This window comes from Solanum tuberosum, unplaced genomic scaffold (genome assembly GCF_000226075.1).
Source record: "Solanum tuberosum cultivar DM 1-3 516 R44 unplaced genomic scaffold, SolTub_3.0 scf00097, whole genome shotgun sequence".
Classification (NCBI taxonomy): Eukaryota; Viridiplantae; Streptophyta; class Magnoliopsida; order Solanales; family Solanaceae; genus Solanum; species Solanum tuberosum.
The window spans coordinates 528,642-541,104 of NW_006239022.1; the positions used below are offsets into that span (position 1 = coordinate 528,642).

The 12,463-nt window shown below is 30.0% G+C and overlaps 1 protein-coding gene across 1 annotated transcript; it reads left to right on the forward strand.

The window, feature by feature from the left end:
- The first annotated feature begins 1,965 nt into the window (after positions 1-1,965).
- LOC102593474 (thioredoxin-like 1-1, chloroplastic) lies at positions 1,966-4,283 on the forward strand. The gene is made up of 4 exons (XM_006347961.2): positions 1,966-2,546; positions 2,767-2,943; positions 3,056-3,220; positions 3,624-4,283. The coding sequence occupies exons 1-4, from the start codon at positions 2,289-2,291 to the stop codon at positions 3,927-3,929; spliced, it is 906 nt and encodes a 301-aa protein (XP_006348023.1). The 5' UTR covers positions 1,966-2,288; the 3' UTR covers positions 3,930-4,283.
- Positions 4,284-12,463: the final 8,180 nt, after the last annotated feature.

Sequence of the window (12,463 nt, forward strand, 5' to 3'; positions counted from 1 at the left end):
AAAATATGAATTTATGGGTCAGTTTTTAAATGTGAAAAATCTCAATTCATAATTTGAAATATCCAAATCATGACTTTTAAAGAATCTAAAATCTCATAATTTCAAATTATGAAATGAAATTAATATAAAATTACATGTCCAAATAATACTAATTTTATATCATAAAATAAAATCGCATACCTAAATACTTACTTAGTAAACACAAATCTTTATTCAACAACGAAATTAATAAGAAAAAGTGACGGAGAAGTCGCAATTGCAGAACACTTTTGTTGACTTATACGATGAGGGAGCAATGAATAACAATGACTCAAATCACAATAACATTCAAAAGGATAAGAGAAGAAAAAAGAATCAAGTAATGCTTGGGTTGAATAATTCTTTAAGAAAATAATGATACGTGGGAGGTTTCAAGCTGAGTCCAAATATAAGCAATCTATCTAATTCATCTAAAAATTTATGGATAGGACTAAAGATAATTTGAATTAGATTTAATCTCAAATGTATTCAAATCTTAATCTATTTTTAAAGAATCTTCAATTGAGCCCAATTTAATCTTCAATTTCAACCCGTTATAAATTCTTTATTTGCATTAGTGTAATGTATGTTCTCATATAAAAGGTATGAATTTCTATTTATTTTATATTTTCTAGGATTTATCTATCCATTTGTAACTTATTTTTGTTATTTTCTTGAGTTGAAATTTAAATTGCGATTATAAAAATTAAATTATAATATGTTATAATTATTGAAATTAAGCAGATTGAATTGAGCAGTCATGACACAATTCAATTTTTAGCCCATTTGAATTCAATTTATTTGAACCAAAAGTAAATTTATATTAATTATAATCCTTATTCATTTTAATATCTCTAATTTCAACTCAACCACCAATTTAACAATCGAGTACAAATGAGAGAAACACAACAAAATTAAAAGCAACATTTGAAGTGAACAACACACCAAAAACGAGGATTCGAAGAAGTTCACAAAAGTGGTCATCAACACACAAACCCCTCCCCCATCCACCCACCCACCGATGTACTATCATTTTTCTTTTACATGATTATTACTGGTGTGAAATCACAATCTTGACATTTTAGCCAAAAGTGATGAACTAGATTGGTAAATCAATAAAAGTTTTTTTAAATAGAAGTAGAAATTAAAAAAAATTATCGAAAAGAAGTTAAAAGTTTTTGCTTTTTAAAAAAAGCAGCGAAATCAAAAAATTATTTGTCTCAAGACTAAAATATTCTTTTCAAATATACATATTTATCAATATATTTCTTATTAATTAATTAACATATTTCATAAGCTTGGTTAAATTTCATTTAAGAATTTTATTTTCTATTTTTATATAGTAAATTTTATAATTTATTTTATGGTTATATATTATTTTACGTATTAGTTTGTAGATTTAGAAAAAAGTAACAACGATATTTTTACAAAACTAGAAAAAGGAAAAAAAAATAACAATTAAAGATTCTAGCCTCCTAAAAAGATATAATTTTGATTGAAAATTTAAACTTGTAAATTTTAATTTTAAAAAATAAAATTTAATTAATTTTTTCGATAGATCTTACAAACTCAAACATATATGATATAAATTAATTTGATACTCAAACTTGAAAAATAAAATAACAAGATATTTTAATATATAGATTTTAATGTTGAAACTTGAAAAATTTAAGTTTTGAAAATTATGATTTTTATAATTTAAAATAATATTTGAACATGCATTTTAGTTGGAACAAATTTGAAATTTGGTAAGTATGTGTTGAAAATATTTGAAGTTCAATTTTTTTTCAAAATAATATTTTTAAAATCTAGGGTCAAATACTACATACTAGTAAAGTATTTTTTTTTCAAAAACAAAAATAGAAATGGAGAGAATATTATCCTTATATTTGACAAGGCATAATCGAAACCGTACTCTATCCATTGTCCAAATATCTGTTCCGTTTTTTTCTGGTCCGGATCTATTTCAAAACGAATCAATTTGAACCGTTGGATTATGATAAAGCAAATTGTACCTTCTAAAAAGATTATAATATTCCCAAATTTGATCCACCTGTCGCTTTGTCTCTCGCCTTTTTCCCTTTTACGTCAATCTTGAAATCTCCATTAACAAGATAAACTAAGAACAGAAGAAAGAAAAGGAGAATAACCCTTTTTCAGATTTCCAGTTTCTTCATCAGGGTCGATTGCAAATTTTGTGTCTCTTTTGGTTTTTATTTTTATGTTGAGGTGTTTGTTTGAGAATTTGAGATCGTTTGAAAAGGAAAGCCATGATGAAATTGATGAGCAAAGGTTTTATGTTTCCTTCGTCTTCTGATTGTGGTGAAATTTATCATCATCGTCCTCTTAATCTACCTGGGATCTGTTCTTTTCCCAATAAATCGGTCAATCTTTCTTGTCTTCCTTCGTTGAACCTTTCATCTTCTTGTTTGCCAAGAACCGATTTTTATGGTCGTAGATTGGTTATAAATGAAGGCGTATCCAAGTTCAACCGAAGAAATTCCCAAGTTGTTGATATCACTGCTCAGGTTTGTTTCTTTTTTGTTTTTGAGGGTTTGTGGTTGAAGATCTTGAATATGAGTAGTTTGGATCATATTTGTTTTCATGATTTTGGGGTCAAATCAAACTTTGTTGAATATTGTTCATTTGCCTGATATTGGTTTAGGTCATTTTTGCTGTATGATGATATGTTTTCCTAAATGGATGCCTTTGTTCAATTTTCTCAACTTGTTTTCTGTGTGCTTACAGATGAGTATTGGAATCAGGAAAGCACAGAAATGGTGGGAGAAAGGGGTTCAACCTAACATGAAAGAGGTGAACAGTGCACAAGAACTTGTTGACTCTCTTTTGAGTGCAGGGGACAAATTAGTTGTTGTTGATTTCTTTTCCCCTGGCTGTGGAGGTTGTAAAGCTCTTCACCCCAAGGTAAAAAATAACTCCTTTTCTTTGTTTAAGAATGTTTTTGAATGTCAATATAAGATCTGTAAACTGTATTTGTATTAGTTTTGAACTGACTTTGTTGAATTGGTAAATACAGTTGTGTCAGCTGGCAGAGATGAATCCAGATGTGCATTTTTTACAGGTGAACTATGAGGAACACAAGTCGATGTGTTACTCTCTTAATGTACATGTTCTCCCATTTTTCCGTTTCTATAGAGGAGCTGAAGGCCGTGTTTGCAGCTTTAGCTGTACCAATGCCACGGTTAGTTCTTTATGCACCTATTACCTGCTTTTTCTATAGCTCTGCCATAGCAATTTATCGTGTTTCTGGATAAGAATGTTGATGATGGATTCCAATAGCTGTCAATGCTTTCTTCGAATTCAGTGAAAGTCATTGGATCTCGCTTTTCTTGTCTAGGTCTGTCCTTAAGTTTTATCCACAATTAACACTTTCAATTGATAGATCTTCTCCTGGATGTCTTCAAGATACTAGTCTTGAATCTTGATCTTCTTAGAAATGTGAAGCAGTGATTTGATATACCGAGCTAGATTCTCTGCGAATGTTATAACATCAATGCTATTTTTGGCTGTGCATTCATTTTGTTGTATTTGTCATCTTTGTTTGAAACTGTAGTCTAATATCAGTGTTGCATACTATGTAACAGATCAAAAAATTCAAAGATGCACTGGCGAAGTATGGTACAGATCGTTGCACCCTTGGGCCGCCAAAAGGGCTGGAGGAGAAAGAGCTACTTGCACTGGCAGCTAACAAGGATCTCTCCTTTAATTACACTCCAAAAACAGAAGAAGCACCCGTCCTTGTTACCTCACAAAAGGAAGTTCAGGATACAACTCCTCCAAATATAGAGTCCCCTCTACCACTTCCTCTTCCTCTCCCCATTGCGTCAACTAGCTCACAGACGGCCAAACGGGATACAGAGAAAGAAGCATATGCTACTTCTGGTAGATGATTTTAAAATTTGTGGTAAATGATGTTGAAGAGGTTATATCTGTACAGCTATATATATTATGCTTTGTTGTGTTATAAGACGACTGCAGTCTGGAGTAACTTAAATATTAGTATAGGGAATGTGAAATATTTACTGGCTACTGCTGGGTATAATCTGGTCTTGTACATAGTTAATGTGGAAGCTCTGGTATATATGTGAAGCCTGAGCGATAGCGAGAGTCCACTCTTCCCTTTTACTTGGCTTCTCCTTTTTTAATTGGAGTAAGTCGAAATGGTTCTCTGATATTAGTAAGATGTTTGTACTGTTTTTTGATCTCTTTGTTATTGAGTAATGATAATATGATTGTCTTTTTTATTCTCCTGTTTCTGACCGTGTTTAGCTTCAATACAATTTCATGGCTCCAATGACATTGTTTTTCATTCCATGGAGTCTATACAAAAGACTGTTAAAGAATCTAAAGTCACAAATCATATAGTTTTGGAGGGGGTGAAGAAGATGTAGCACATGTTATAACTTAGGTATCTTAATAAGCAGACATATCTCCCAAATCAAGTAGGAAAACATCAGGGAAAGGCAAGAAGAATGGTAACTGTTAAGTGATGTGAAGCTTCATCAATGGAGAACTATACCAGAGTTCCCATGGAGAAAAGAGGAGAGCTCTAGAGAGAAAGAGATGATATTATTTCGACTCAAAATGAACTGTATAGCTTTACATCATTTATACACACAACTTTCTTTTTAACTAACTTGCTTAATAACTATGGGACCGTTTGGTTATTGGTTCGAGTTATGCAGGGTTTAATTATGTAGGATTTAGTTATGTAGGTATTAGTTATGCATGTATTAGTTATGTAGGTATTGGTTATGTGGTATTATTTAGTTATGCAGAGATTACCATGCATGAATTATTAGCTATTGAATATTGAATTTGTTGTAAATTAATATATTATTATTTACAACAAATGAGCAAGCAAATAATATAAATTCTCCCTACTTTTGAATAAAAGTGTAAAGAAAAAAGAATTCTCCATTTATACTTAAGTGAGAATTATGTTTATTTTTTTGCTATTTTATTTTATTTATTTTTCAACTCAAATGAGCACTTTAAATTAATTTCTTGATTTATCGAAACCACAAATAAATTCTTACGAAAATAATCTAAAAGACAACAACTCTTACTCCTCCAGTTTCCATTGAAGCACCACCGCCACCTTCTCTTGAAGAGCAATCACTGTAGTAATCACCTATTCAATATTTTTTGCAACTTACTTAAAAAAATAAAATATCCAATATTGCTATGCTAATAATCTATATAGTTAGGTAATATTCTCAATAAAAAGACGTAAAAATAAATCAATAGGGGTAAATGTGTAATTTATTATTTTAATACATGTATAATAATACTCACATAACTTATTTCACCTTCTACCCCGCATAACTTTATACATAGATTTTCTCATAAGTTATGTTGGTATTAATTATGTAGGACTACAAAAAAAAAAAACACAACCAAACACTGAATAAAATTAATACATGAATAACTTTTATACCATGTGTTGAATCCTATCAACCAAACATGATATAAGTTAGGTTGATTTTTCTACCTAAGACAAAACTTCTACCAAACATAGTAGAACTAATACAATTTTTTATACAGGAATAAAATGTAAGTTATACAGTAACCAAACGTCCCCAAACTTTATTTAATAAACTAACTGCTTAGTTGTAGCCAGATATATATATTGGCATTCCCCCTCAAGCTCAGCAGTATGAAAAGATTGAATATTCCAAGCTTGGATAATAGGAATGCATGTTGTGCTCGACCAAGTCCCTTTGTTATATATTTTGACACTCCCCCTCAAGCTCAGCAGTACGAAAAGATTGAATACTCCAAGCTTGGATAATAGGAATGCATGTTGTGCTCGACCAAGTCCCTTTGTCAGTATGTCTGCTAATTGTAAATTAGTCCTTGCGTATTTGGTTTGAATTGCTCCTTCTTCTATCTTTTTCTTGACGAAATGACAATCTTTAAAATTCTTTTTTTCTTTTCCTTTGAATAGCCCTTTGATTTCTTAACAAATTTTATGTCGCCCTTGGAACACCGATCTGCATGATTTCTCACCCTCGGAAACATGTCCTACATCGACGTGTTCTTCGACATTATCCCTTTGCTTGACTTTGAGAACTCTCACTTGGAGTAATTCGAGTTTGTTCTTTTTCAGTCATGTCTGAAATTGAAACAAGAAAATAATAAGAATGGTTGTACCACTTAGTGTGACAACATATGCCACTATTATTTGTAGAAGACAAAAATTATTTAAGAAACTTAAAGACTAAACAAATTTATCAAGACCAAATAATTCTTTTATCTAAACCATAATATATATACTCAAATATCAACATATGGTTGTGAAAAATAAATAAATATAAAGTCTACAACCCAAAAGGTTTTGACCAGATTCAAAAAATATATATTTAATTATATGAATTTCACATGTCGATAAGATTTTTTTTAAAATTTCAATCCATTGTACAAGTACAATATTACTCCCTTAAGTAAATAGGAATGAATGTCATATCAGATGACAAATTAAATATTTAAATAACTATTAATATCTAGTAACAAGAAGGTAAATCACATTTTCCATAAAAGTTTAAGGCTCCCATAGTACTATAGTAAATATATATGTATTTGTTTTCATATTCTAAAAGGATATTGTATTTAAAGCATTTTCCTTTTCCTTTGACCTTTTCCCGTAAAGAAAGTACAAGAACCCAACTTTATAAAATAAATAAATTAAAATGTGCAAGGTCATTTAATATACATAATACTCCTTTTCACTTCACACCTCTATTCAAATTCAACTTTTCATCTTATTTCTAGATATAACAAAATTTTCAAAAGAACGAGAAAAAGCAACTTCACTATCAGAAGAGAAGAACGATGGAAAAAATTCAACATTTTTCTTCTTTTCTATCCAAAACAGTTCAAACAATAATAATTTTTTATCACCTTTTATTTTCCCAACTCAAAAAACAAATTTCATTGATAGAAAGACGAAATTGAAGAATCGAAAGTATGTTCTTAGTTTTACAATCAAATTCAATTTTTTCTTTTAATAGGGGAGTTCGAATTAACCATAAATTTATAGAAAAAATACACTAATCTTCATATAAATACTTTTTACAAAGATTTTTTTTATAACACATAATCAGTACATAATTTAAAAAAATACTATGTAAACATCGAACAATTAACAATGGCTCTGATACCACTAATAAATTTAAACAATATATTTTTATAATATATATATAATTTTCCCAAAAAAACACAATAATAAATAAAAAAAACTTTTATTCAAATATATTTCACACGATTTTTGAGGAAAGAAACATAAGTACTAGATACTTCCAATAAATAAAGAAAGGAAAAAGTTTTCTAGTAGTACTAAAACTCTATTTTGAAGAAAAAAAATTCCTCAAATAATAAAGTAAGTAGTGTTGCTATTTGACACGATACTTTTTTTGACACAAATGGCATGATTGAGCTTAAAAACTACAATGTTTTTTAACACTCTTGGCTCCAAAACCATCTGAATTTCCCTCCAAATAACAAAACCACCTTTGAATTTTATTTATTTTTTAATTTCTTCTGATATCTTTACTTCCCCTTTACTTTACTCATTTTATCTCACATTCTGATTTTAGCTTTCATTAATCATCTTATCTCTCATTGTGATTTTAAGCTTTTGATCCACTTGCTCATCAATTTATAAATAGAAATTATATAATTATAACAAAATAGATTCCAATAATCAGAATAGCCAGTAATAGACAACTTAAAATTTTATTTTTGAAAAATAGTTTAAATTTAAATTTTTTCGATTCTTTTACCCCGCTCAACTCCTGACTATCCCTATCTCAACTTCCCACAAAAAAAAAAATTAAAAAATTATTTTTGAAAAAAAATAATTAAATTTTCATTTTCTTTCGCCCACACCCACTCCAAGTTTGTTTTTTAAAAAATAGTTTTAATTTTCAATTTTTTACCCTAACCTACCCACCCCCCTACCACCTTCCCTAAAAAATAATGATTTAAAAGTTTATTTTTAAAAAAATAATTTCAAAATTTAATTTTTTTATTTTTCTTACCCCACTCCAACCCCCTACTGAAAGTTAGGTCTCGAATCATGTGTGGTTGCGTCCTGGTTTAAAAGTTTGGGTCGAAATTTTATTTGAAAGTTAAATCTTCGGTCTCACATCAATTGTTGGTTGTCGTAGTCAGATCTTGATACAAAAGTCGGGTCTCGATTCGAGTGTCGAAGTCAAAACTTAGATTGATGAATCACGTTCAAGTTCGGGTGTCGGGGTCAGGGTCAGGTCCTAGCTCGAATATTTGGTCTCAATTTGAATTTCAGGTCTCGGGTTGAAAGTCGGGGTCAAGTCCTAGGTCAGAATCTCATGGTCAAATTTCAGATGTGTCGTCGGGGTTGTGTCCTAGTTAGCGTGTCGGGGTCATGTCCAAAAGATTGATTATCAGGATTGATTTTCGGGTCAAAAATCATTTTCTACTCTTTAGTAGTAAAAAAGATATTTGATTAAAAATATTTTTCATTCACAAACTAAACGCTAAAAAATATTTTCTACTCACCAACCAAACTTGAGAAAATAAGTTAGAAATCCACTTATTTTCTAGGAAAATACTTTCCAAGAAAACATTTTTTCTTCATACCAAACACATCCTAAGTGTTTTTTATTTGAAAGGAAACAATTATTGGGCAGTGTAATTTCTTGAAACCATCTAGCGTTTAAGACTTTTCTTAGTGGTTGAACTTTAGAGGACATTTTGGGTGAAAAAAATTAATTTACAGCAACATCCTTATCAGCCACCTCTAATTACGAAAATAACCCCAAAAAATAGAGTCGTGCCAAAAGAGTCATGCCAAATATATTTATTGTAAAGTAAGAGGTACTATTAATAATCCAAGTAATAGTCACAAAATAGTACTAACATAACATCACTTTTCATGAACTTACTGGAATTAGTACAACTTTTAAAATAGTAGTATAACTTTTAAAATAAAGACATCAACATGACTATTGCGATTTTTTTTAAATAGTAGTACAATCAATGATGACTCTGATACCATTGTTAGAATTTCGTAACAAGTACATGATTGTGTACTTATTAATAGTAGCGGAATGATAATTGAATCTTGTGAAAGAGTTGCTCCTAGTCCAACTTTGAGTCTCAAGAATTCAAAGTAATGTTTCACAAGCTAAGTGTCATTTTTGTTGATACTTATTTTATTCAGAAAAGAAAGTGAAGAACACAAAACAGAAAAAACAGAGGGAGAAATAGAATAACTAAAATCTATCTTCTCTACTGACATCAACAAAAACAAAAGGAAAAAAAAGTCTGAAATATATCCGAACTTTGACCGAAATTGTTGTTACGATATCGAACTTTGGAAAGGACCTTTTACCCCTCTGCACTATTTAATAGTGTATTTTAAAGGTATATATGTGCCCACGTGGACATCATAAATATTGCATCATTATAAATAGTAATGTGTCCACGTGGGCACATATATACCTTTAAAATACACTATTAAATAGTGCAGAGGGGTAAAAGGTCCTTTCCAAAGTTCGATATCGTAACAACAATTTCGGTCAAAGTTCGGATATATTTCAGACTTTTTTTTCCTTTTGTTTTTGTTGATGTCAGTAGAGAAGATAGATTTTAGTTATTCTATTTCTCCCTCTGTTTTTTCTGTTTTGTGTTCTTCACTTTCTTTTCTGAATAAAATAAGTTCAAAGTTGAAGCATTTTTCAGACCCTTTTTTCAAAACAAAAATAACAATTAGTTTGTGAAACATAACTTTGATTCCGTAAGACTGGAAGTCGGACTTGGAGCAACTCATTCACAAGATTCAATTATCATTATGTTGCATTCTGTTGCTGTTAATAAGTACACAACATTGTACTTGTTACGAAATTCTAACAAAAATATAACCAATAAAATCAAAATGAATCAAAATCGTTACAAACACACTTTAATATTCATGATTTTTTTCAACTTAGAATTCTTAGCAATATTCTTTAGTGTTGTTGGATTTCAAATTTCTAACTTGTGAAGAACTCCCATCTACAATATTCTTCAATCTATTATGTTGTATTTTTTCGTACGAAGTCGAAATTTGAGTCATCCGTCAAAGAAATCGTGGAAATCTTACACTATCTTTTTCCTTTTGATTTATAGATTTAATATAGCCATCAATTATCCTTCTTCTGTAGTACTCACATTCTTCACTGATGTTTAAGTGAATATATGCGATTTGAAACTTGTTCCTCAATTTAGGGCTATTTTCTTCAACTACTATGAGATTCTTACGAGGAGTGTATGGAAGTTTTTATTTTTTGGACATAATTTTTTAATTGAAAAATTATATTAAGATTTCTCAATTAAAAGTAAGAGTAAGGAGCAAGAAATTAGTAAAAAATAAGAACGATGAGGATACAGATGAAATCTTTGGAGAAGAAAGTGGAGAAAGATTTGAAAAATTCTTTTCCTTTTTGAAAAATATCGAAAGATGTGTATCCTCAATTTCCTAAAATGTAGTTATTAGAGAGAGAAAAAAGTTTCCCCTATTTTTACTTCTAAAATATGATAATTAACATAAAAAGTAAAATTTAATTTAATACAAAATAATCTTAATATGTTAATAATTATAATTAGATTGTTATTTTAATAATTATTGAAAAAACATATTTATAACTAGTACTATAGAATCTTAAATATTTAGCTTTTCTCTTTAAATAAACCTATCCCCTCCCTCTTCCCTTCCATTATTCTTCTTCCTCCTCCTCCACCTCCTCCTTCTTCTTCCTTCTTCCTCCTCATTTTTCTTCTTCTTCAATCCTATTTCCCCTTCCACCATCGTCGGCGTTGTGCCAGTAAACTATCGCCCTACTTCTATCTTCTTCTCCATCGAATGTTAACCCTTTCACTTACGTTGATATTTTGATTACCCAAGCTAAATATTTATTCCTCTTTCATATTAATAGCATCAAACCATTGCCTTCATCTTCTTCCAGCTAGCAATTATTTATTACAAAAAAATGACAAATTTATACCAAAAATAAATTCATTCATATTTTGTTCATCAAAATAAATAAAACTTCACCAAAATATTTGAGACTTAGAAAAAATTAAAAGAAAAATTGGAGAGAGTGAGAGAAAAAGAAAGAGGTGGAGGGGATAGAGTGGGTATGTGTGTAAAAATATGATGAAAATGGTAGATGAAAATAGTTGCAGGAAAGGTAACACTGGTTGGGGAAGAAGACTACCTTCTTTTTCCTTTTTATTAATTTTTTATTTTTATTAATTTAGATGTATGAATTAGAGAGAAAAAAAAATTACTTACTCTATCTCAATTTATGTGACACATTTTGGATTTCGAGATTCAAACAAGTTTATTTATGACCGCATATTTTTCATATATCTTTAAAATTTTGAATTATCAATTATTATAGTACTTTTTACGTAGTTTACAAATATATAAATTTCATTTTTAAAAATATGAAGAGTGGATGAGCAAATTCTCGATCAGACTTAAACTTTTTAACTCTCGCAAAATAAAATGTAACATAAATTGGAACAAATGGAGTATTATTTTTATTATTTTATGCGCTTAAAGAAGGGTGGACACATTTTTTCTCATGTCAGCACGCTGTGTTCAATATGAATGACTTTTGAACAAACAAGATGTTCAATCGGTACAAGTAGGGGTTGCAAAGGGTGGATTGGTTCGGATTTGGATGGATTGAGTTAAAATAGATTGGATCACAACTCACCCATATAAAATAGAAATTACATTAGTTCTCCTACACTGCTCAGAAGTAGCTGGAAGATCAGCAGAAAAAGTGTAACGACTGAAAGATGAGAAGTAGCTTTTTGAAATATTTCCTTATTCTTTCATCTCCTTCAAAACACATCTGTTGCTCTCAAGAAAATTAGCAATGGAGCAGCAGCACATGAATCAGAAGGTATGCAAGACCAAAATGATGAAATCGAGGACGTTCGAACACGGTCCTTTCCCTACTGAGTAACTTCAGGTTTCACAATTTCCCCCTTCCCTTCTTGAATGAATTAATGGGTTATACATATAAAGTTTTGCTTGGCTCTTTGTTCTACGTCATTCTTATGGTAACGGCAGTGATGTCCGCCTCTAATTTTCAGATGTAGCAAAACTTGCAGAGATCAACTGACCCATTTCCCCTTTTCCTCTAATCGGAAATCTCGATTTTCTTGTTCTTTTTGGTGTCATTCTCACTCACCCATATAAAATATGGGTAAATATGGATTTGGGTAAAATGGTTGTAACCCACCTTAATCTCCTAAAGCCAAAAAATATTAAATCAGAACTAAATTGGTAATACCTCAACCCCTACCACCTACCCCACCCCTATATTATTATTTTTTTTAATATAATTTTTCATACAAAAAAAAAGAATTTTTTTTACCCTGTACC

Bases quoted from the DNA above. Each gene is read 5' to 3' on its own strand.
- LOC102593474 (XM_006347961.2), top strand. From the start codon at position 2,289: ATGATGAAATTGATGAGCAAAGGTTTTATGTTTCCTTCGTCTTCTGAT. The intron at 2,547-2,766 runs GTTTGTTTCTTT...GTGTGCTTACAG, and splicing joins TTGTTGATATCACTGCTCAG to ATGAGTATTGGAATCAGGAA. The intron at 2,944-3,055 runs GTAAAAAATAAC...TGGTAAATACAG, and splicing joins GTAAAGCTCTTCACCCCAAG to TTGTGTCAGCTGGCAGAGAT.